The sequence below is a fragment of the Cuculus canorus genome, chromosome Z (assembly GCF_017976375.1).
Source record: "Cuculus canorus isolate bCucCan1 chromosome Z, bCucCan1.pri, whole genome shotgun sequence".
In the NCBI taxonomy this organism is placed as follows: domain Eukaryota; kingdom Metazoa; phylum Chordata; class Aves; order Cuculiformes; family Cuculidae; genus Cuculus; species Cuculus canorus.
The window spans coordinates 67,492,228-67,515,904 of NC_071441.1; the positions used below are offsets into that span (position 1 = coordinate 67,492,228).

Genomic DNA, 23,677 nt, shown 5'->3' on the forward strand with positions numbered 1-23,677 from the left:
AGAGGGGCAGAATCACCTCCCTCCACCTGCTGGAGGTGTTCTTGCTCTTGTATCTTCAGCTGGGCCCAGAGAGACGACTCCACACTTCTTTTGATGCAGCCCGGGATGTGGTTGGCTTGGGGTGTGAGTGCACATTGTCAGCTCGTGTTGAGTTTCTCATCCATCAAGACTCCCAAGTCCTTCTGTTCAGGGCTGCTCTCAATCACACCATCCCCCACCCTCTGTGGAAACCACAGATTGCCCCAACCCAGGTGTAGGACCTTCATTCGGCGCAACGAGGAACTTCATTGCACTCTCACTTCCTCCATGGCCTCTGGGCCTCCTTAACACCCCTCCATGGTCTCAGGACTCTTCATTGCACCCCTTTCACCCCCATGATCTCAGGGTTCCTTCATTCACCATCCATGGCCTCAGGGCTCCTCAGTGCTCCCCCATCTCCCAGATGGTTTCAGGGCTTCCCAGCAGTTCCTTGTCTGATGGCATTGCTGCCTTGCACCTTCCCCATGCAAGGCCCAGCCCAGAGCCCTCGGCAGGTGATGGAGGCAGGAGAAAGAGCAAGATGGGGGCTGTTGATGCTGAGGAAAGGGACAGGATTCCCTGAAGAGGACAGGATAGGGTCACCAATGACGCTATCACTCCCCGGCTCCAAAAAGATGCACATGGCACATCCCCCGCCAGCACACTGTCAGCAGCCTTAGGTGAACACAGCAGCATTCTGCTCCGGAGTTCTGGATCACCGTGAGCTGCACTGTCCAGGGCACACGGGGACATGCAGAGGACCAGTCCAAGGTTATATAAGTGTATGCATGAGTGTCAGAGAGGGTAATAAGGTATGTTTTCCATGAGCCTTGCTTTCAAATGCAGACAGTCTTTCCCAGAGATTTGCATCACAGTTGAAGCAACGTGTGCCCAGGAGAGAGGGTCTCAGGGTGCACCCGCTGGTCCTGTCTCTGAGTCCTGTGACAAAGTGGGGTGACAGTCTAGTCAGTTCTTGACTGAGAATGGAAGGAGGGTCTCAGATGCTCAGCTTCGGGGGCTGCTCACAGATCCACTGGTACTTCTTGGTGCACTTCAAACTCTCTATACTCCCGTTAGCTGATAGCCTGCAGTTTGCAAGACGGCTCTTCCTAGGAAACAGGGCACATCTCAGAGGGGCAGTGACAGCATCCTCACTGTGGACATCTCTTCCCACGGATCCCACTGCTACTGAGACAGGCAGGGTGCCTGGCACTGGGACCAGTCTTAGGAAGGGCCGCTTTCTTCCGCATGATCACGTCCTGTGCCAGTTGCAGACCTGGCAGTGCACCCTGCAGGTGGGCTCTACGCAGAGTGTCCTCTCTCAGGGCATTGCTCATTGGAGCATAGCCCTCTTTGCCAGGATGGCCTCATAGGAGTGAAACAGGACCTCCCCAACATTGCTGAAGGAGGGAGCTGCAGGTCTGCTCCACTTATGGGTTGAACTGCTTGTTGTCCTGCCATAGAAGACTACTCTTCAGGGCAGAAGAAACTATCCAATCCAGTACTCCTGCACAAAATCCTCTCGGGAGAGAAGCTGTTAACTGCTGGGTCCGTGCATCCCTGTGATGTGCAGGAGCCCTGGGCCTGGTTGTGCTCATCTCTACAGTCTCCTGGGACGGGCACCCAGGGTTCATGGTGCCACCCCAGCATCTCTGCAGATGCCTCTGTCCACTGGCCCCACAGTGTCTGCCCAACCCATCATCATCCCACACTTCTGGGGTGTTGCTGCCCCCATGCTCAGTACCGGCACCGTCCATGGTGGCCAGCTGCCTTGGACCAGCAGGTGAGCAGATTTCTTTCTGCAGTCCTCAGAGCTCTCGAACCAAGTCTTCTTCTGCATGGAGATGAAGAGGCACTTACTCCTGTAGAGTACCCAGCCTGAGGGGCAGCAATCTAGGGGCAAGGGTACAGGCCGGGCAATCACTCTCGCATGGATGCTTGGAGTGCCCAGCCTGACATCAGCCCCTTCATCTTCCTGGCAGCATCACTGCCCATCTGCCCACCCCACCACAGCCCTACCTGTATTCACGCAGGCACGCAGGATGTTCACAGTGCTGTTGCTGTCCCTGAGCGCTCCCCGCAGCTCCTGCGTCTCCTGCTGCAGCACAGTCAGCTCTTGCCTGGCACGCCCCAGCTCAGCATCCCGGCTCCCCAGCTCCTTCTGGCTGCTGTTGCCCTCCTGCCACGCTCTCTGCAGCTCCGCTCTGGCCCACGCCAGCTCCACGCGTGTCTGCTCCAGGCTCTGCTCCCTCGCGCTCACCTCCTGCGACAGGCGGCCCTGCTCGGCCGCGTGCTCCCGGGAGGCAGCTTGCAGGCTTTGGGTGACCTGCCAGTCTGGGAACAGGGTGGGTGAGCTGGGACACAGGGATGGGACAGCCTGGGCAGCAATTGTGGGGGTTACCCTGCTCAGGACATGGCCTTTGCAAGGGGAGGACAAGGATGTCAACAGGAAATGATGCCAAGCAATGGTAAAGCAATAGGTATGAAAGGAAAGGCAGTGGAAAGGCAATAGGTGGCAACGGGGAGGGAAAATGAAGGTAATGGGAGGCAGTGGGAAGCAAGTGGAAAGCAAGGAGGAGGTGAGGGGTGGGCAATGTGAAGACAAGGGGAAGGCGAAGGGAGAGCAAAGGGAAGGGAAATTAAAGGTAATGGGAGGCAACGGCAAGGAAGTGAGAGGCAGTGGGGGGCAGTGAAGGCAGATGGAGGGTACCTCAGGGGGCCATGCAAGAGGCAGCACTCTGCCCTGCACAACCATCCCCTTGGCCCTGACAATCCCCCAGCAGCCCAGACCTCAACCAACCCCAATCCACTCCTCCCCAGCTGCCCGCACCTCACAGCCCTTGCCCCAACTCACAGCAAGCCCCCAGGGACACAGCAGCCACCACCAGCAGCACCAGCAGCACCAGCAGACTGGCTGCCAGCAGCCTTGTGAGCACACGCCAGTGGTGGGGCCAGCGCCTTGCAAGAGATGAGAGCACTCAGGCACCACGCTGTGGTCCCACCACCACCACCCACTACCTGCGTTAGGGCATCCCCATTGCCACAGCCACAGCTGGGGTCTCACCTGGGCTGGGCACCGTGGGCACAGGCCCCAGCAGCAGGTTCTCGTAGGGGCTGTCATCCTCATCAGGGGCTGTGGGGCAGGTGGGGGTGGTGACTGGTGGGGCCGTAGCAAACTTCAGGTCAGCATAGACCATGGTCTGGTCCATCATCTGGGCTGCCCCAATGGTCCTGACAGCTCCTGATCTGCCACAGTCACCCCTTCTTCTGGGGCTGCAAAGAAGAAGTGCGACTGGTTTCTGCAGAAGCAAAAGTTTGCTGTGAAGTGTGACAGATGTGAACAGGAAAGCCACGGGCACCAGTGCCCTGCCATTGGTCTCTGCATCACCGTCCTGTCCCCTTCCACGCCCCTAAACTGCCTAAAAGGCGTTTCTGTGTTTCTGCATGAGCTCCTGCTCTTTTGCTCTTCCCCTGGCTACATCTCCACACTATCAGCAAGTTCACCACAGGGAAACATGCCCCATACCCCAAAGGGTCACAATAAATGGCCTCTATTGTTCTCTGCTCATCTCCAGACCAGTGGTCCCACAGCAGCAGGCAAGCAGGTCAGGCAGGTGATACTGGTGCCTGGTAAATCCTGCTGCCACCCCCCCAGCCACTACCATGTCCTTCCTGAGCCTGGACCACTGCATGCTCAGGAGGATGATCTCCATCTTCTTCCTGGGAACTGACTTGAAGCTGCTCAAATTTTACTTTTCCGAAGCTCCTTTCTGTCCCCTTTGAAGCTAGCCTTGATTTTTGCCTTTCTCCAGTGACGAAGGACTTTCCCTGCTCTTGCAGAGAGTATGGAGAGTGGCATCACAATGCACACCACAATCCACTAGAGCCCCTGAACATGCCCAGTCCTATCTCAGGAACTGACTGTGGCCTGACGTGGCTAGTCAGTCCTCATCTCAGTGACCCTACTGAAATCTTTCTCTGGATGCACAAAAAGAGTATAGATCTCTGAGATGCTGAGGGGCTGGAGGCTGGGACTGGGGAAGAGGTGCTGCGAGTCGTGGGGAAAGGAAAGCAAAGTAGGCGTCATTGCTGTTGGTAACTCTCTGCAGGGAATTTGTAGTGATTCAAAACCTGAGGTCTTCTAGGAGAAGACCACGAGGAGGATGAGAGGCAGTGGCACAAGCTATATCATGCACTGTGGCGACTGAATGGCACGGACTCTGCTGAAGGTGAAACCAAAATCACTTTATTGTGCAAAGGCAAAGGCTTGTATAGTGTTTCTCTACCTAGCTAACGGCTACCCCGGTGAATTTCAACATCAAAGATCCCACAGATATGGCGATAATGTGCAACAACTACTGCTACAGATGTGCCCCTTATCTTCATGTTTTCCTCCTTTTCTTGTTCCTCTTACGCATTCTTTTCTTACTACCCCATGGGTGTTGTGCTAACAATTCCAAGGTCTCAAGCTAGCGAGCATGAGAGCATCGGCCGCTTGCTCTGTGCTTGCTGTTGATACCGCAGGTATGCCAAGGCATCGGCCTCTTGCTTTGGCATAAACGTGGCAGTGGAACCTTTTGTACCCGCAATGCACAAATTCCCATTCCCAGAGACCAGCAGGGGAAATCTGCATCTGTGAAGACCGCTGGGCTTCTACACGGCTGTCCATAAAGCTGTCCTCTGAGCAATGTGCTCCTGTGTCCAGGCTGGCCCTGCTCTCCTCCAGCTCTTCTCTGGTCTTGGCATTTGGATCCATCCTTACTCTGCTGCTGCCCTGACTTCAGGACATGCTGCCCTGACCCTGCCGTGTGACTGGGGAGACTGTGAGCACTTCTGGGGCGTAGGAGGGGATGGGCTAGTGGTGCTGGGACCAATGAGAGGGTACTGGTCCCTGCAGCCTTGCCTCGCTGGTCCCATCTGTTGCATCTCACAGCAAACTTCTGCTTCTACAAACATCAGCTGCATTTCTCTTTTGCACCTCTGAGAGAGGGTGCAATCACTGGGGAGCAGGACCATCCCAGAAAGGCATCCCAAGGGTCGGGTAGGAGCCAGCAGGGCTCAGGGCTTGCCCAGCATTTGCTGACATGGCCCAGAGCGTGGTTTATGCTGACCTGAGGTTTGCCAAGGTGATGGGGGGCCGTGGCACGGCCAGCCAGGCGCTGGAGGCAGGTGAGAGCCTGTGGAACCCCTCACACTTCCCCTGCCACGCCAAGCCCTGTGGACTCAGCTGCTCTCCCCTGCCTTCCTTCAACAGTCCTCGGCATGGATGAGACGGAGAGCCCCTACGAGAACATGCATCCAGCACCAACAGGGCAGGATGAGGACAGGTCTCAGCCCAGTGCCGGTGAGTGCCTAGCTGGAGACCAGGATAGCTGGGGAGGTCCTCTTGCAGGTGGTTAGTGTTTCAGGGTGCTCCCACTCCTGTCCTTGAAGAGGAAGCACCCACACTGTGCCACCATGCACCCACACCATGCCACCTGTGCCACCATGCTGCTACTCCGCTGCCTGCAGGCAGGAGGTATGGCGGCTGCCAGGGGTTTCCTGGCTCACCAGGTGATGTGTGTGGCTGGTTTTGCCTTGCAGGGCGCTGGTCCAGGCACTGGTGCATCTTTACGGGGCTGCTGGCAACCTGCCTGCTGCTGCTGGTGACCACCGTGGCCCTGGGAGCTTGCTGTGAGTCGAGGGGCTGGGCAGTCCTGAGCTGGCTGGGCAGCACAGGGTAGCAGTCAGGCTGTGGTGGGTGCCATGGGTGAACAGGGGGGTGAACAGAGGCATGCCCTTACACGCTGCTTGTGGCTGTATAGCTCTGCCTTGTCTGTCACAAGCTGGCTTGTATCCCTTGCACATCATGGATGCCTCCCTTGCCCCTCATTACATCCTTTCCCCACCTCATTCTCTGTTTTTGCTCCTTTCCCTTGTAGGCATTTCCCAACCTCTCATTGCTGTGCCCTCCCTGCTCAGCTTCGTGTCCCTACACCCTGTCCTGCCTTGCCCCACTCTCACCTGCCAGGTCCTACCAAACCCCTGACCATACAGTTTCCTGCTGTGCCTTTTCTATCCTTTCCCACCCAGAATGGACACATCCCTGTCTTTCCCTACCCTGCTTGATCTGACCATACCTACCCTACCTGCTAAGCAGGATCAGTCCCAGGTCCTCCTTCTTGGGCTGTCCCATCCCTGTGTCCCAGCTCACCCACCCTGTTCCCAGACTGGCAGGTCACCCAAAGCCTGCAAGCTGCCTCCCGGGAGCACGCGGCAGAGCAGGGCCGCCTGTCGCAGGAGGTGAGCGCGAGGGAGCAGAGCCTGGAGCAGACACGCGTGGAGCTGGCGTGGGCCAGAGCGGAGCTGCAGCGAGCGTGGCAGGAGGGCAACAGCAGCCAGAAGGAGCTGGGGAGCCTGAATGCCGAACTGGGACGCGTCATGAGGGTCCTGGGGAAGACGGAGGAGGAGATGCAGGAGGTGCAGGGGAGGCTCAACAACAGTGAGAGCACTGTGGCTATCCTGCGCTCCTGCACCGTTATAGGTAGGGAGATGGAAGACCAGGGATGGGATGACCCAGGGGACTGTAACCGCTCAGCAGGTGCTGTCCCAAGGCACGGGACCTGCCTTTTTTTGGCCGTCTGGTAGGGACAGGGTGGTGCAAAAGCAGAAGCTCTGCCTGGAGGAAGGCTGAGCCTGTGATGTCTGCTGGGAAGACGTGGGTCTGTTCCTGGTCACCCCACAGGCTAAGCAAGGCATCACTGTTGCCCCTAGATTGCTGCCCCTCAGGCTGGCTGCTGCACAGGGGCAAGTGCCTCTACGTCTCTTCGGAGAAGAAGACGTGGGAAGACAGCAAAGATGAGTGTGAGAAGAAATATTCTCAGCTCCTGGTCACCAAATCCTGGAGTCGCTGGACTGTGCCGGTAGGGTACTGGGGGAACTAAGGACAAGAGCTGATGCATCCATCCCTGGGCACCCCATGGTACAACGTCTGAGGACTCCTGCCCTGCCAGATGTTGAAGGGTGCAAGGCTGATCTGTGGAGCACGTGGCTGGTGCTAGACAGAGAGCAGAGAGGCTCTGGATGCTGTCCAGGCTGGAGTAGGATACTGGGGCTGCTCAGCTGGCCTGACACAGGGAGCTCCAGCCACAAGAGATCGTTGGGGTCATGGCAACACCTTGCATACATCACAGCATGTAGGTAGCATGGAAGAGCCACTAGAAGGTCCTTTTTCTCCTTCCCCAGACCTTCCTGAAGAATGCGGACATCCCATACTGGATCGGGCTGCAGAAGAGCAGCTTCCCCTGGTATGAATATGGCTGGCTGGAGGAAGAGGACCCAGAAGACGGCGGAGTTTCTGATGCCTGGTTCTGGGTAGATGGCTCCCTTTATGAAAGGTACCAGGCAGAACAGCCTCTTGCTGAAACCCTCTCTTCCTCAGCATGCTTTAGGAAGTGTTTAAATCCCACCAGCAGTCAGTTCCAAGCATGAGGACTGGGCAGTGAAAAACATGAAAGTGGCTGAGGCCAAGGGAAGGTCTGTTTGATGACATGATTGAAGGCTGTGCAAATGGAAAGCCAAGACCTGGAGAGCGGGGTTGTGGAAGGTTTATGCAGGGCTTGCACAAGCAGGAGATAGACAAAAGAAACCACAAGTTTTATTTGGGTTCTGGACAAAGCTTTTGATTATAACCTCTATCATCTACGCGCCTCTTTAGTCTCTCCTCAAGGGAAAATCAAGCCTTCCTGCCTGCAGAAGGTCCTGGGCTTCCCCCCTGCCACGTGCACCCACTGCCTGGCTCACCACTGCTTCCTCTTGTGGTGTCTGAGAGCACTGAGGAGGAACAGACCCATCTGGCTGGGTGCTGGGTGCTCTGTCCCTGCCCGTTTCCTGCCCCTCCATCCTTAGCCCTGCTGAAGGGGGCTGCACCCCACAATGGACCCATGGCCAAGGGCAGCTCCTCTGTCCATCCAGGTGCTCCCAGGAAGGACTAGGCTCTCCCCATCACTGGGCACTGCAGGGATGAAATATTCCCCAGTGGCAAGACTGAGATTGAAGCAGAGGGAAGGCTGAGGTGAGGTGCAAGTGGTGCAAACACTCTGTAGATGAGTTACTTAAATTGCCTGAGGAAGGGCAGGAATTCTCTGAATGAGGCTTCAGCCTGTGAAATCTTTAGGGCAGGACTGGGGGATCCCCTCTTTGACTGCAGCATTCAAGCCCTCCCACACTGAGGCAGACTTAGCTGCTTCTGAGGTGTGGTGGATATGGCAGTAGCAGCCCCCTGATGTGTTGTTTCCCCATCCAGGCCATGGCAGTCGAAGTCAAATGGGTCCTGTGCCGTAATAAGCCGTGGAAACATCAAACCTGCCCAATGTGCTGGTCCGGATGACGTGCACCTCTGGATCTGCGAGAAGCCAGTGGGGCCGAGCTCCCCGTTCATGTGACGATGGCTGCTGACCCCATCACTGCTGTGGTGAGTGTGCCCATACCAGGCTCTGCTGAACCCCGAGGTGCATGGGTCCCTTGGGGTGTGCAAGGAGGGAAGTTGGGGAGCCTGGACCTCAGCATGGGGCTTGTTGACCCCCTCCCTTGGAAAGGGAGAGTGGTGCACACGCATCCCTGTGCTGGATGGAGCCTGCTTGCATCCCTTCACTGCCATTGGCGCCCCTGGTGTGCAATAACTCAAGCAACACCTCCAAACTGGGGGGCAGCAAAGGGGCAAGACGAGAGAAATCCGCTTGCTAGCTGCCTTCCCAGCCCCACTGTGTGTGGTGGAGGCTGGGCAGTACCTCACCCTCACCTTCAGCCTCTGCCTTCCCTTGCAGCACCTGCACCCCACACCACTTCCACTTCAGCCTTGCTGCAATCCTGCCCAGGATGTCCTGTCCATATGAGCAACTCCCTTGACTCTTGCAGACTCCTGCCCATGGGCTGCCCAGGTTCTTCCCAGCAATGCCTAGTGATGCTTTGGACATTACACATATTGGGGGATGTAGTAGTGTTTTCCCCCAGCAAATGTGCTCCAGCAGAGCTCTATGGTCCCCACATTCCAGCTCCCAACCTACGCAGGGTCTTCCTGAGAACGGCTAGTGTGAAAAGGTAGAGCCCAGACCCAGCTGCAGAGCAGAACAAGCCCTGACGCTCGGCACTGCAGCCATACAATATTCTCAGCATGGAATGAGCTGTGGTGCTGCCACACAGAGATGTGGAAGAGGGGGACAGCACAGCCCTACACCCGTCCCTACCACAGGGCAGGGACTTTATGCCTGGCGCCATCCCAGGAGCAGCTTGGCCATGACTTTCAGGCAACTCTGCCAGTGAGTCCAAGTTTCCCTCAAACTGCATTTGAACTGCCCTTCGCCTTTGCCGGCAGTTGTATTTTTTTTTTTGTATTTTGTTTTTCTTTTTGCTAATTAGGAAGCAGAGCAATGACCTTTAGGACTGTACAGTGTGATGGTGCCTTTTGAAAGCAAAAGCAACTCTGGCACTTGCAGCGGACCAACGCTTTGTGAGACAAGTCATCAGGACTTTAAATAGCTACTACACACGTGCACATGTAAAGATTACGCAAAATAGCCCTGATGTAACATTGCAGTCAGGCAACAGCAGAGGAGGTCATGTTCAACCAGGTGAAGATGCTCTTATTTCATTACGGGGTTGTGTGTGCCATATATAGTTGATAAATTGCTACGTTGAGTTCGCTTGCTTGAAGAGCAAAAGCGTGCTAAATGCAGGCTCTTTGGAGGTGGCACGTGTCACTTGTCTGTCTTGTCCGGTTTCTGAACCCACTTTGTAGCAATAAAGAGACACAGCTTGTCTGCTCTTTGCTTTCTTGTGTACCACCACAAACACAGACTGAAGTGCATAAACCCAAAGAGCCTAAATAATGAATGGGAATTTGATCAAAGCCATTTCAACTGAGATGGATTTGGGGGCTTTGAGATCCTGGGCTAAGCCAGGCCAGCTTGCAGGCCCGGAAAGGCAAAAGAAACTCCAGACAAGCCTGTGCAGTCTTTTGGGGCCAGGGTCCCCTCCCCTGCACTCAAGAGACAGAAGCAGCAGTCTGAATTGCTGGGACATTCAGTCTTTAATGAACACTTTAAATAAGCTGAGTATATATTACTAGCAATTAATAGTAATAATAAAAAACACGAGAGTTCTGCATTCACCAGTGCGTTGTGCAGGAGGGAGGAAAGCCGGCTCCCACCCTTGCCAGGGGCCGGGCAGCCTGATCACGCTGCCCAATGACCCCTTATCCCCAGTGACAGGATGGCACCCCGGCCCCTCTGCCATCACCTGGCTCCTGATCCCATGTGTCAGGGCAACAGGAGACCATACCAGCTCAGCACCAAGCCCTTGGTGCTGGGCAGGCTGGAGCAGCTCCACTGCTGGTAATCCACCCTGTGCATTCCCCATGTGCATTGCCCCTCTCCTGGCCCCTCGTATGTCTCTTCCCACATCAGGGTCTGGCTGCACTCCCCACAGTTCTAGAGAAGCATGGGGACTTGCACCAGCCCAACAGGATCCTCAGATACACACCCCATTCCTCTGCCCACAGCCCAGCCCTGCTCATCCCTTGGCCTGGGGAGGGGCTGTGGGGAATTTCTGGTTTTCCCTAGCTCATTGCACACCCCTCCATGAGACCAAGCAGAAGGGTGAATGCTTGGGAAAGGGAGGTCCTACAAGTAGAGTTTGAGACCCAGGGGCATCCTGGAGGATCAGCCCTGCTGCCTTGAGGCAGCACTTGGAGTGTGCTTGGAGCAGGGGTGTTATTGCACTTCAGTCCCCGGCAGGGACCCAGCCCACCCCTGGACCCCCCCGCAGACCTCCCTAGAGGCTGATAGTGGTAGTATGGGTGCCTGAGGACCTGGGCAGCACTGTGGTGGCCACAGCTTAGGGCTGTCATCACCAACAGTCATCAAGTGTGGTGGGTGCGAGGATGTACCCCAGGCTCCAGCACTTGCTTGGTGCTGCAGCCACGGGGGGGTCCGAGAGGCAGCCGGAGAGAGCCCCATTCCACAGGGGACCCCGGCACTAGGACTGTGCCTCCGGCAGCTTCAGGCTGGGCTCTGTCAGCACTGGCCCTGTGGATTTCTGTTGGCGGCCCTGGTCGTGGTAGGGGCAACTCTTAGCCTCGCAGTTGAGGTTCTGGTAGCGAGGTGAGCTGGGTGCCGGCTGGTGGCAGACAGAGGCAAAACTGAAACTCAAGGGACCCAGGCAGCAGTCGGGACAGTGCAGCACCTCATCCTGCTCCAGTGTGGTGCTGGAGCCGTGCCCGGGCAGCATGGCAGCACGCTCCGTCTGCTCCAGCGCCGCTGTGCAGGCAATACTGAGCTCGGAGAAGCCGTGCCTTGGCCCGCTGCCCCAAGACAGGGGTTTGCTGACCACCACATGGTTGTTGTTGAAGAGGATCCCACTGGGGGATTCATGCCCTGGGTGCCAGGGTGTGGTACCCGAGGATGCTGTGCAGATGAAGTTGCAATTGTTGGGTGGTGGTGGGGGCTGTGGCAGCTCAAGGCTGTCGGTGCTACAGTCCATCCGCTCCTCTGCCCCGGGACTGGGAGGGGAGGCTCGTTCCCAGGCCGGGGGTGGGAGGAGGGTGGGGCTCTGGTGGTCATCAGCTGGATGAGGGGACCCCACACCCAGTGCCAGCCCCCCCCGGCGGGGCAGCTCGGGGGAGGTGGGCAGCGAGTGGCACTTGCGGGGAGTAGCAGTAGGGGCTGAGAAGTCACACTGCACCTCCATGGTGGGCTCAGGTGTCACAGGGGAGCTGAGCTGGAGTGGAGCGGGAGGTGGCAGGTCGAAGGTGAGTGAGATGACAGACTTGCTTGGCGTATCAAAGAGTTTGATCTTCCCCCCCTTCAGGTCCTCACGCTGGGAGAAGGGGTTGATGCGGGGGGACGTCTCCTTGGTCCTGGCCCCACTATAAGGCTCCAGTGGCCGCAGCAAGGTGGGCGATTTTGGAGAGAACACATCGGATTGGCTGCGGGAGAGGCGCTGGTCTGGCTGCAGATGCTGCGTCCCTAGCTCGCGCAGGGGTGACTGCTTGGCATGGCTGGCTGCCCTCCCAGCTTCTAGTGGGCACACACAGAGGGGAACAGATCACCAACTGCCAGCAGCTGTCAGTACAGAGTGCCAAGGGGTGCTGGCACCCAACAAACAAGGGGTGGAAAAGCTGGAAACAGCGACCATCTCCATCCTACAGACTTACATGTAACCTCCCTGAAGGCTGCTGGGGTAGGACGGGACACCCCACCTCCCTGCTCCTTGCACTCCCTATACCCTGTCCCCTGGGTGTCCACATACCGTTAAGTGTAGCTGCAGTCCCAGGCGAGGGCAGGCTCTCCATGCCGCTGAAGAGGGTGGCCCTAGCACCTTCAGCACTCAGCTGGTGCTGCAGGATGCCCTCCAGGCACTGCGTGATTTCCAGGAACGAGGGCCGGGACGTAGGCTCCATCTGTGGGCAGGAAGGGTTCTCTGTTAGGTCTGTGGCTCCCCCAGACCTCTCAGGGAGCCCTGCCTAACCAAGGCAGCTTCCTGCCTCTCCCCTGGTGCAGTCAAGGCTGCACATCCTGCCCAGCTGCCCTTGCAGGGAAGGTAGATGGAGATGGGAGACTCACACTGCAGCAGTGGAAAGCAAGCTGGAGGAAGGCCGCTGGGCAGTTGACTTCCACCATTTTGCGAAAAGTGGCGACATCCAGACCAAAATCCTGTGCCAGGGAAAGGAGTAAGAGTGAAGGCGGGTTCTCCGGGGCACCACATGGCACAGAGGACCTGGGATAGCCTGTCTGTCCCTCCCTGCACTGATTGTGTGCCATGCAGGGCTGTGGACATGGCAGCACCCCATCTGGAGCATAACAAGGAAGGACCCTGGGGTCACTCCAAGTTGGGGCAAAGCTGAGGATGCCGGAACACAGACCCCACCTACCCTCTGCCTGAATCCAACTGTCCCCTTCTCCCACTCAGGCTGACTATGGGCTCTGAGGACAGCTTATGGGCAGAGAGCACCCTTTACCAGGTAGCACTTGGGACACAGCACGCTTGCCCCGAGATGCAGGTCAGCTCCTGCACATGGTGTTCTGCCCAGCACAGAATGATGATCCCCCACATTCAGTGAAGTGGTCTTAGCTCCGGTGCTGCCACCCATCTACCCTCGCCATCCCTGTCCCCATCCTCATCCCCATCCCTGTCCCCGTCCCCATGCCTGTCCACAGGAGTCACCTCAGTGCGGGGTAGGTAGTCAGGGTCAGCAGGGATGCGAGCAATGGTCTCACACAGGATGATGCCGTACGCGAACACATCAGCCTGCAGAGAACAGGGAGTCACGGAGAGGGCCCTGCAGCCCCAAGGCGATGTGCCCACCATTCTGTGAACCCACAGCCTGCAAAGCCACACCAGGGCCGTGCTGCCTCACCACCAGAGACACACACTGTTTGTTTTGCTCTGTGTGCCCGAATGCCCCCAGGGCTGCAAATCCTGCAAACTGCTGGTAGTGCCAGCCTGGATAAAGCCTCATGCACAGCAGCCATAGAGCCTCACCTTCTCATTGTAGATCTCCCCTCGCAGCACTTCAGGCGCCATCCAGTACGGAGACCCCACTACGGCCAGTGGCTCCTTCTCGCCACTCTCGCTGGGGGACACAGTTGGACATTTAGGAGCTGCCCACAGTACTTTGTCCCTGTCCGACCTCCCATCCTCCCACTGGGGCACCCTAAATCACTATTTACATCTCCCTTTCCGGGTTATCCCTCCTCCACGCACCCCACAAACTCATCTCTCCTCACCTACACCATCTACACCTTCTCCAAACCCTCCTGGCCAGGCCCAAACATGTCCATCTACCCCATGAGCCCCCAACCACTGGGAACCAACCCCACCACCTTTCATTCCTGCCCTTCTAGCTGCATCCCAAACATCCATCCCTCCTCAGCTCCTGGCTCCAAGTGGGCTGGAAACTCCCCAGCCCAAGGGTGGAATGGATGTTCCCACGCACCTGTAGTTGGGGATCTTCTCTGCCAAGCCAAAGTCGCCCACCACAGCTGTGTAGCCACTGGCCTCGCAGCGCACCAGGCAGTTCTAGGGGCATAGGAGAACCTCTGTCACACTGACCACAGCAGCCCTGCCTCATCAGCCACCGCTTCCGGGATGCCTCAGCACAGCGCAGCCTTTTGCTCCCCAGATAGCCATGCCTGGGGCAGCAACATGGGTAAGGGACAATAAGGGCAATGGGATGCCTTGGAATATCCCATACCTTGGAGGTGAGGTCACGGTGGAAGATGCCCTTGGAGTGCAGGTAGCGTAGGCCACAGGCGATGTCGAGGGCCAGCTTGACACGTGTGGACCAGGAGAGGGGCACAGGGCTGTCCAGCAGCTGCTCCAGGTTCCCACCATTGATGTACTGACAGGAACAGCTAAGCCACTGCATCACTGCAACCCCCCCGCTCCCATTCTGCTGGATGCCCTCTCTCGCTCCAGCATATCCCCCAACCACCCTACGGCACAGCTCTCCAGCAGACCTTGCCCCACACATGTGCCACGGGCTGTGAAAGTGCCCTCACAGCCATCGCTGTCCCCTCCCCAGGCCTGCAGGAAGCCTGAGACTCACAGCTGCTGCCTTGCTCTTACCTCTGTCAGTGCATGCAGCTGTCCCTGGTGCACGCACACCCCCATGAGCCTGTGAAACAAAGGGAACCTGAGTGTGGCTGCAGTGGGGATCAGCCCCAGGAGCTCATCCAGCACCAGCAGTAGCTTCAAAACACCCAGGCTAAGGAAAAATGAGGCAATGGAGATGGCAGTGGGGGAATAGTTCCTACCTGAGGATGTTGGGGTGTGAGAGGCGGTTCATCAGCTGCACCTCCCTCAGCATGTTGGCCCGGTTGCTGGTCAGCTTGTTCATCTTCAGCACCATGATCTGGCCTGACTGGCGGTGACGCACCTGGAGGGGGTGCGGGAGAGGCTGAGTTTCACATGTCTCCATCGCTCCCCTGGACACCAGCCTGCACCTGGTATCCACTCCAGCCTAAGAGGTGGGAGCTGAGCACCCCATGCACCTGAGGCATGAGGCACCCCAGGGACTGTTTGGATGGGGGGGAGGCTCTCCCAGCACAGCAGCACCCCAAGGACCCCCAGCATGATGATGCACATCCCCATCCTACCCATGGCATCCTGCTTGCCCTGCTCTCCTCATGATGCTATCCTGTCCAGTCCTCCTGGAGAAGAAACAGCAGCTCCTGTAAGGTGTAACAACTCCACTGCAAGGACACGCAGGTGCAGGATTAGGGACACCAGGGAGGGCTTCTTTGGGTCAGTACCAACCAGCCAGATCCCACCAGCACAAAGTGGATGACAGAGGGGACACATTGTCCCCAGAACGAGCCCTGGCAGTGGCTAATGCTGCCCCACTGAACGTCCCCAGCCTGGTGGGGCACAGCACTTGGCTGAGGCTGTATATTTAGCTGTTCCCAGCTCAATGCTGTCATGCGAGCTGGGGGCCTGTCTCCCTGCCAGGAACAGCAGCTGAGAGCGTGGCCAAGCATGGACACCCCCACGCCCCTGCAGCGCCCCAGCACGTGCAGGGTGAGGGATAAGCACGGGATCCCTCGTCCCAGCACCATGCTGGGGGAAAGGGGGTGAACCAGTGCTGAGGGTCCCATCCTGAGTAGGTGCTAGGGGTGGTACGGGACAAGTTGGTTGATCCCAGCTGCCCCTCGTACACACTAAGCAGCGCATGGAGGCACTGGCATTCCTTGGTGCTGCCGTCAGCTCCCTGCTCTTCTCCTTTTTAGTCAATGCTGGTTGAGGCTGCTGTGCTAGTGCCAGCCCCTAGTCTGCCCCCCACACCTCCTCGCCTCAGGGATTGCATCCCTGGGCAAAACACAGGAGGCTGGTGGGAGGCAGGATCCCCTGTGCCTTGAATCCTGCTTGCAGCTTGGCCCCTGTCCCCATCACAACACTGAGAGGCTAGTGCGGTGGGTTCTTTGATGCCTTCTTCCCACCCCGCGACTGGCACTGCTTCGAGAAGCATTTGTCCTAGGATGCATGCTGAAACAGGGACCCATACAGCACCCACTTCACAGAGGATGGGGAGCAGCTCCCCTCAACCAAAGGGCCTTCTGGGGAAAACCAGTGCTTTATAAAGACCCCTTTACATGTCTGGGTGCACCAAAGCCAAAACAGCCACAAGCAGAGTGGAAGTGGCCTGGCCCAACCCTGCTGTGCCACCACCAGCTTAATGAGTTCATGGAGCAGCTCTGAATAATTCAGCAGCCACCTGCCTGTGGGCACCCCGCTCCAGTTACACCCGTGTCACCTCCAGCCAGCTCCTGTCAGCCAGCCAGTCCCTGGGCAGAGATCAGAACAGACCCTGGACAAGCAAGGTGGGAACACCCCAGACACCTGTAGCCGTGGTCCCCATCCTGGTCCCTCACCGGGCTGCAGGGAGAAGGGAGGATGGGTTCCCCCATGCCTCCTCTTCAGTGAGTACCAGATAAAACGACTGGGCTTTGGGAGACTCCATCCCAGGGTGATAGTGCAGCCCATGCCGTGGGGAGCACAGCTCCTCTAGCCCTGGACACACCAGTGGCTCCTCATCTAACGGCACCCCAGGTCCTCCCTGTGCCCATCACCCTGCTCACCCCATACTGGCACTGCTGCCAGTCCTATCCTGGTGCCCAGGGCCTCCCTGCCCACGCCTGCATCTGCAGGTAGGGCAAGGAGCACTCCCACCCCATCCTCATCATTGCTGCCTTCCATCCACTCTATCCCCATGCGCAGGCAGCATCAGACACAGAAATGAGGCTCCCAGCCTGGCTTCAGTGGCTGTGCAGGCTTTAAGGAAGGGACACACATGGCCAAAGCAGAGTGCGCAGGGTCTCCCTTCACCCCCTGCAGAGCCAGAGGCCAAGGGAGCCAGAGCCTGGATGAGGCCAGTGGGACCCCCTAGTCCTGCCAGCTGCCTGGTGCTGGCCCAGAGAAGCCTAGCAGTCCTGACCCAGCTTGCCTGGCAGCAGCACTGCCCTCCCTTCCTACTCTGTTTGGGGCTGGCAGGACTGGCTCGGTCGGTTTGGCTGGCACAAGCAGCTGCCAGGCGCCAGGACCCAGCTTGACAGCGCAGGCAGGCTCAGTCCCGCCAGGATGGCTGCAGGCGGTGAAGCTCCGGCGCCACGCGCCCACGATGGGAACACTGAGCGGCATGCACAGCGCTGGCACTCTGTGGCCATGCACCCTGGGGCTGGCCGAGTCCCCATCAGCAGCAGTGTCCCTAGATCAGGGAGCAGCCCCTGGCAGGCGCTGGCTCAGCGCCACATTGCCAGGATGTGCCTATGGCTTAAATCCTTGTTAATAAGCCTCCTGCCATTGCAATAGGCTGGGTCAGGTCTGAGTGCAGCTGCACGTCGTCTAATGCCTTAATCCTGGAGAAGAGGCAGCATGGGGGAGGGAAGGTCCAGTGAAAGCCCTTTTCCTGGGATTTCTCCCAGGGTTCCCAGGAGCCTCTAGCCAGCACACTCCCTGGCTCCCAGGACAGTCACAGCCCTAAACACATGGGGCATGGTGTCCTCGAGGGCACCCACCATCCTGAGCTTGCTTGAGAGGCCCCATCCTGCGTCACCCCTGCATGTTCCCTGACAGGGAAGGGGTTATGTTCCCTTGGGCTTCCCATGACCTCCTACAAGCACTGACCAGTTTACCCAGTCCAGCCAGGTGTTAGCACCAGCCCAACATCCTGGCCTCCTCCCTGGAAATGGATATAGCAGAGGAGGGAGCAAGCCATAACTCCCGGTAGACACAGCCACATGCTAAGAGGGTTTCCTTTGCTGTTGCCATCCCAGGAAGGCAGTGGGCAACAGAGCCTCCCAGAGCAGGACGGCATTCCCCCTCGCCTCTACGCACTCTGGCAGGGCGCCCAGGAATCCCAGTGCATTCCCCGGAGCTGAGCTCAGCCAGGCAGCCGTGCTGGGGTACGGGGTGGGGGGTGGACACAAGCCACTGGTCCCCCACCCAGAAGACAGACAATTGCCCTCACCCATTGCTGACGATCCCCAGCACCCCACATGGCCCCTTTGCTGGGTGCTTCTTGGGGGTACTGCGGCCAAGCCGGGGTGCCACGGCATGTCGGTCCTCCTCCCATCTGTTGCCAGCACATGGGGCTGGGGGATGGGACGAGGCTGGCTGCAGCCCCAGCCTGGGCACAAGGGATCTGAGCTCTTTTAACAGCGGAAATTAGAGTCTTATTTAAAGAGCATGCTAATCAGAGCAAGCAGACGGCTTGCTCCTTCCCCACAGCTGACGATTCCGTCTAGACATGGGGCAAAGCCCTCACTACCACCCACCCCACTTCAGCAGCCACACTGGGGACAGGCTCGTACATCACCCCACTCAGCGCATGTGCCCTTTGCCCATCCTGGTGCAGGCAAGACACAGCCACACAGGGACATCATCCTGCAGCCTTTGCCCCAGGGAGGCGAGCAGGGAAGGATGGTAGGGCAGGTAAGAGAACTCACAATGCTGCTGGTAATCCCACAGCTACCCACAACAGCTGTGTCTGAGCTCGCGGGAATCTCAGTGGTGCAACAGGTCTTTTACTGGTTGGGTCTGGAAAACCTGCTCATCACATGGAAAATGCAGAATTGGTCAGGATGACAGACTTCCTCTGAGGAAGCAAAGGGAGCAGGGCATGCAGCACCCAGCCCTGACAAATGCTTGAGCATCAGCAGCCTTCACCTCCCATGTTCCCAGGTGCTGCGCTGTGGGCACACTGAGAGCCAGGGCATCACCAGCCCTCACCAGTAACCTCAGAGCACGCCCTCTGACAGTGCAGGAGAGATGCTGGTGGGTCCCAGGCTAGTCAGCACAACGTGTTTCCAGTGCCTGGGGCTCCCAAGTGGCGACAGCGCAGCAAGGGCTGCTCCTGGCCCTACCACAGCTGGCTGACCTTGGCAAATTCACTCCCTCCCTGCCTGCCTTAATTTCTCCATCTGTGTCATGCCACTCCACCCTCCTTTGTAAAACAAGGCAAGGTCCACTGATGAAGGGCAGCAGATAAGAGGGACGGAGTTGTGCCATTAGTGGCAGTAAATACAAACTCTCAAAGGTTGGTGGGGAAGCGACCAGAGATGAGCAGGTGGCAGTGGCACCAATGCCCTGTCCCAAGTTCTGTCTGTGCTTGGAGATGATAATCCCCATCTTGGCACCCTGGAAATCGGGCGCTGGACTGAGCACACCAAAGAGTTGCACCCTGGGAAGCAGCTTCTCCAAGAGGATGTGCAACAGCGGGGGATAAAGTGCAGAGCAGGATGAGCAAGGATGTCTGGATACAGCTCCCATGAGAGCAAAACCAGGATACTACCCACAGCCCCCATGTCTGCTGCAGAGAGCACATGGGAAAGTAAGAGAGGGATTTGGGGAACAGATGCAACAGTGGTTTAAGGGCTGGAGAAAATGTCTGGCACAAACACGCCAGGCTCAGTCTGCTCAGTCTATTGGAGATGCAGAGGCAGCTCGCAGCAATGTCCACGTACCCAAGAAAATGGGTGGGCCTGGTGACTCTGAAATCGCACAGGGAAAGGCAACAGGAACCAGCTGCTCCAGAGGGAAACAACTCAGCTCTGCAGCACAGCAGGGGACTAGCAGAAAACAGTCTCTGGGGAAAAGGGCATCCTTTCATCACTGGTGTCTCCTGTCCACTCTGGAAAGCCTTTCTGGGAGAAGCGCCTGGCTGGAGTGGGATAACACTCAGCGTGGGGCAAGCTTTGGGACACCAGGGCTCAGACACACTGAACGCTTTGGCTTTCACACTGGAAACACAGATGCCTGTGCAGGTACCCCAGCACCCCGCCTGGCCCTGGCTTGGCTGCACACCAGGGCTTGACCTACCTGTGTAGAGGCAGAAGTGTCCAGGTCTCCTCCCTGTCCCTCATGCCTAACAAGGCTGGAATGAGGCAGGACCCAGCAGCCACGCGGAGGAGGGAGCTGTGAGTGCCCGCAACCATGGAAAGCAACAGCAGGAACAAGGGAGGTGGGTGGAAAACAAGTCCTGTGCTGCCCTGCCAAGCTCCATCTTCCTTACAAGCTCAGGCGGCCAAACCCCAGCTCAGATCCTGGGCCTGCCCCACCATCCTGCTGAGCTCTTGGACACAACCGACCGCACAAGCACAAAGCCCCATCTGGCCCCCTCCTGCACCTGCCTCCTCTCCGGTATGGACATACATCGGCTCCAGCAACCTGATCCCACTCTCACCCTCCAACCCCCATGGCTCCCCCAAATCCTACATGCAAGAAGCCCCAAAAGAACATGAGGAACATGTGGGAGAAGAAGCATTTGTGGCTCCCGCAGGCCCATGCAAACAGAAACAGCAAGGCAAGGAGAGATCGTGGCCTGGCTGAGATGCTGAAGCATCCATTATTAAAGAGCCATATCCATGCCTGACATTATTAAATGCTCCCTCTGCTCCGAGGTGCTGCTGTGCACTCCAAGCCAAATATCAATAGCAGGAACCCAGCCAGCAGAGAGGGCATGGCTCCACAGGGGCAGGCGGGAGCATGGAGGAGAGGTTTCCCTCTGCATGCCTGTCACAGGCTCTTGTAGGACACCTCTGTTGTGGCTGCAGAGGAGGTGGGCTTTAGGGTCTCCCTGCTGAGTGGGAAATGGTAGCAGGGCTGGAGAGGGACCCCAGGGTCCTGCTGGGCTGTGGATGCCCAGCTGTGTTGCGTATGGGAGTACGGTCCCATGCAGGGGACACAGCACGGCACTACCCTGGACCCCAGTGACAGTGGTGGGAGGTGGTGGGGTCTCTGCCTAGCCCAAAGCTGCTCTTTGAGCAGGGTGAAGCCACTAGAAGCACAGCTTACGGGCAGACCTTGCATCCTTAAGTGATGCCAAGGATAAAAACAATAAGTGCACACACTTCTCCTTGGATAGGAGAGGTGGCTGAGGCAGCACGGCAGGGCTCAGCCCCTTGGTGTGGGCTGACAAGGTACTATCACCATGCAGCTCTGCCATGGTGTTGGGACCCTGAGCTCCCCACCAGCACCTGCGCACCTCAAATCAGGCTGTGGGCCACACATAGGCATCGCCACTCTGGTAGTCCCAGAGAGGACGAGGGACAAAGAGAGCTCCAGGCTTTCAGGTCAGGACCTTCCGCTAGGCTGTTCTGCAGCATCACACCCCTCTCCCAGACTCAGTCACCTTTGGAAGGCTCCCATGGAGCATCCTGCACTTCCACCTGCCCAGCTGAGGCTGGAGCTGGCCCAGCAACGCTAGAAATCTCCCTGGATCATCTGCCCGTATCCTCTGTGACAGGAACACCCTGGGCCTGGCAGGGTTGAGGCTCCATGGTTTTGTCAGGGGTCCCCAGGGCTGGGATGCCCACCACGCCACCGATGCCCTGACCCTCCCACAGCTCCACAACGAAGTGCTCAGCCTTTCCAGGCTGTAAACAGAGCTGGTGCTCCCCTCTCCCTGCACGAAGAGATGCAAGAACAACTCTCCCTGTCTTGAAGGGGAGGGGCTCCCCAAAACCCCAGGTGGCCCGGTAAGACCGGGCAGGGCCCTCTGAAACCTCAGGTCCCCGGGAGGGAGAACAGGGCTCCCTGAAACCTCAGGTTCTCTGGGGGTGTGCAGGGCTCTCTGAAACCCCAGGCGCCCTTGGGTGGAGGGAAGGGGCTCCCCAAAACCCTAGATGCCCTGGGGTGGTGGGGATAGGGCTCCCCAACATCTCAGGTGTTCTGGGGGGACAGGACAGGGCTCCCTGAAACCCCATGTCCCGTGGGGGGATGGGGCTCCCCAAAACTTCAGGTTTCCAGGAGGGAGAACGGAGCTCTCTGAAACCTCAGGTCCTCGGGGGACAGGACTTCGCTCCCCAAAACTCCGGGTCAGGGGGAACAAGGGCGGGGCTCCCCAAAACCCCAGCTCCTGGGGGACATAGGGCTCCATAAAACCTCAGCTCCTCTGGGGGAGAGGGGGCAGGGCTTCCCAAAGCCCCAGGTCCCCCGCGGGGGGCTACACATCTCCCCAAAACCCCAGGTGTCTCCCTTCCCCAAGGACCCGGGCTGGGATGAGGATGCGATGGGAGCCGCGCTTCCCAAGGGATACCCAAACCCTGCGTGGATGCTCCGGCGACCGCTACCCCCGCCCCCCGCCCTGCACACCTTGAAGACCTCGGAGAAGAAGCCGGCCCCGATCTTCTCGCAGAAGAAGTCGTCGATGCGCGCCAGGGTGGAGACGGCGCTGCGCAGCGCCCGGTACGAGGAGGGGCGCAGCCGCCCGCAGCCCGGCCATGGCCCCGCCGCCTCCCCCTCGCCCTCCCCGGGCCGCCGGGGCAGCTTTTCCCACTCCATACCGGCGCCGCCAGTGCCGCCGAAGCGAGCCCAGCGGCGCTTACATCCCCGCGCCCCGGGGGCGCCGCCTCCTAGACCTGCGACGCTCCCGGTGGCGGCGCCCCCAGCCCCAGCGCTGCGCCTGCCGCCGCCCCGAGCGCGCCTCCGCCGGGCGGGGACGGGGCGGGGACAGCCCTTAACTCCTTGGGACCCGCCGCCCAGCCGAGCCCACAGCCCCTCCTCCTCCTCCTCGCGGCGGGGTGGGCAGGAGCCACGCGTGGGTGATGCCGTGAGAACCTCAGGAGTGCGAGGTGCTGCAGCGGGGCCGGGGCGAGCCCCCGTTTCGGTACCGGATGGCGGATGGTACCGTTTCGGTGTTGTGATGGAGAGCTGCCCTGCGGAGAAGGGCTCGGGGTGTTGGTCGATGTTGGTCGACACGAGCCGGCAATGTGCGCTCACAGCCCAGAAGGCCAACCGTGTCCTGGGCTGCATCAAAATACTGCGACCGGTGCTGTCTAATGTCTTCATCAATGATATTGACAGCAAGATTGAGTGCACTCTCAGCAAGTTTGCAGATGACACCAAGCTGAGTGCTGTAGTTGCCACACCGGAAGGACTAGGTGTCATCCAGAGGGACCTGGACAGGCTGGAGGATCATAGAATCACCAGGTTGGAAAGGACCCACCGGATCATCGAGTCCAACCATTCCTAACACTCCCTAAACCGTGTCCCTAAGTACTTCATCCACCCTTTCCATAAACACCTCCATGAGGTTGAACAAGGCCAAGTGTAAGGTCCTGCACCTGGGTTGGCGCAAGCCCCGGTTTCAGTACAGGATGGGGGATGATGTGATTGAGAGCAGCCCTGCAGAGAAGGGCTTGGGGGTGCTGATGGTTGAGAAGCTCGACATGAGTCGGCAATGTGCGCTCACAGCCCAGAACGCCAACCGTATCCTGGGCTGCATCAAAAGAAGCGTGTCCAGCAGGGCGAGGGAGGGGATCCTCCCCCTTTGTTCCTCTCTTGTGAGACCTCATCTGGAATACTGTGTCCAGTTCTGGAATCCTCAACATAAAAAGGATATGGAGCTGTTGGCGTGGGTGAGAGGAGGCCTACAAGGATGATCGGAGGGCTGGAGCACCTCCCATACCAGGACAGGCTGAGAGAGTTGGGCTTGTTCAGCCTGGAGAAGAGAAGGCTCAGAGGAGACCTTGTAGTGACCTTCCAGTACCTGAAAAGAACCTACAAGAAAGCTGGAGAGGGACTTGTCACAAAGGTTTGTAGTGATGGGACAAGGGGGAATGGATATAAACTGGAGAGGGGCAGATTTAGGCTAGACATAAGGAAGAATTTCTTCACCATGAGGGTG

The 23,677-nt window shown here is 58.2% G+C and overlaps 3 protein-coding genes across 6 annotated transcripts; 1 reads left to right on the forward strand and 2 right to left on the reverse strand.

The window, feature by feature from the left end:
• Positions 1-733: 733 nt before the first annotated feature.
• Positions 734-3,305, reverse strand: LOC104056588 (B-cell differentiation antigen CD72-like). Its single transcript, XM_054055352.1, has 3 exons — positions 3,083-3,305; positions 2,038-2,352; positions 734-1,911 (listed from the first exon to the last, which is right to left on the reverse strand). Exons 1-3 carry the CDS (start codon positions 3,228-3,230, stop codon positions 1,649-1,651), a joined length of 726 nt encoding a protein of 241 aa, XP_053911327.1. The 5' UTR covers positions 3,231-3,305; the 3' UTR covers positions 734-1,648.
• A 193-nt stretch (positions 3,306-3,498) lies between these two features.
• On the forward strand, positions 3,499-9,900 carry CD72 (CD72 molecule). Of its 2 annotated transcripts, none has more exons than XM_054054699.1 (8): positions 3,499-5,187; positions 5,273-5,362; positions 5,602-5,691; positions 6,227-6,541; positions 6,772-6,920; positions 7,243-7,394; positions 8,303-8,470; positions 9,415-9,900. In XM_054054699.1, the coding sequence occupies exons 1-7, from the start codon at positions 5,103-5,105 to the stop codon at positions 8,439-8,441; spliced, it is 1,020 nt and encodes a 339-aa protein (XP_053910674.1). In that variant the 5' UTR covers positions 3,499-5,102; the 3' UTR covers positions 8,442-8,470; positions 9,415-9,900. The 2 variants fall into 2 exon arrangements, with proteins under 2 accessions (XP_053910674.1, XP_053910673.1); XM_054054698.1 differs by lacking the exon at positions 9,415-9,900 and adding an exon at positions 8,823-9,397.
• A 190-nt stretch (positions 9,901-10,090) lies between these two features.
• TESK1 (testis associated actin remodelling kinase 1) lies at positions 10,091-22,475 on the reverse strand. Of its 3 annotated transcripts, none has more exons than XM_054054695.1 (10): positions 22,144-22,475; positions 14,811-14,932; positions 14,623-14,671; positions 14,249-14,395; positions 13,991-14,073; positions 13,537-13,627; positions 13,219-13,302; positions 12,618-12,707; positions 12,304-12,454; positions 10,091-12,071 (listed from the first exon to the last, which is right to left on the reverse strand). In XM_054054695.1, the coding sequence occupies exons 1-10, from the start codon at positions 22,330-22,332 to the stop codon at positions 11,032-11,034; spliced, it is 2,046 nt and encodes a 681-aa protein (XP_053910670.1). In that variant the 5' UTR covers positions 22,333-22,475; the 3' UTR covers positions 10,091-11,031. The 3 variants fall into 3 exon arrangements, with proteins under 3 accessions (XP_053910670.1, XP_053910672.1, XP_053910671.1); XM_054054697.1 differs by lacking the exon at positions 22,144-22,475 and adding an exon at positions 19,870-22,110; XM_054054696.1 differs by lacking the exon at positions 22,144-22,475 and adding an exon at positions 15,153-19,854.
• Positions 22,476-23,677: the final 1,202 nt, after the last annotated feature.

Excerpts from the sequence above, each read along its gene's own strand:
- CD72 (XM_054054699.1), top strand. The coding sequence starts at position 5,103 with ATGGCCCAGAGCGTGGTTTATGCTGACCTGAGGTTTGCCAAGGTGATG. Across the intron at positions 5,363-5,601 it reads CAGGTCTCAGCCCAGTGCCG|GGCGCTGGTCCAGGCACTGG; the intron begins GTGAGTGCCTAG and ends TTTGCCTTGCAG. Across the intron at positions 6,921-7,242 it reads GGAGTCGCTGGACTGTGCCG|ACCTTCCTGAAGAATGCGGA; the intron begins GTAGGGTACTGG and ends CTCCTTCCCCAG.
- TESK1 (XM_054054695.1), bottom strand. The coding sequence starts at position 22,332 with ATGGAGTGGGAAAAGCTGCCCCGGCGGCCCGGGGAGGGCGAGGGGGAG. Across the intron at positions 14,672-14,810 it reads TCACACCCCAACATCCTCAG|GCTCATGGGGGTGTGCGTGC; the intron begins GTAGGAACTATT and ends TTTGTTTCACAG. Across the intron at positions 14,396-14,622 it reads AGCTGCATGCACTGACAGAG|TACATCAATGGTGGGAACCT; the intron begins GTAAGAGCAAGG and ends TGTTCCTGTCAG.
- LOC104056588 (XM_054055352.1), bottom strand. The coding sequence starts at position 3,230 with ATGATGGACCAGACCATGGTCTATGCTGACCTGAAGTTTGCTACGGCC. Across the intron at positions 2,353-3,082 it reads GCCCACGGTGCCCAGCCCAG|ACTGGCAGGTCACCCAAAGC; the intron begins GTGAGACCCCAG and ends CCCTGTTCCCAG. Across the intron at positions 1,912-2,037 it reads GCGTGCCTGCGTGAATACAG|ATTGCTGCCCCTCAGGCTGG; the intron begins GTAGGGCTGTGG and ends CCTTGCCCCTAG.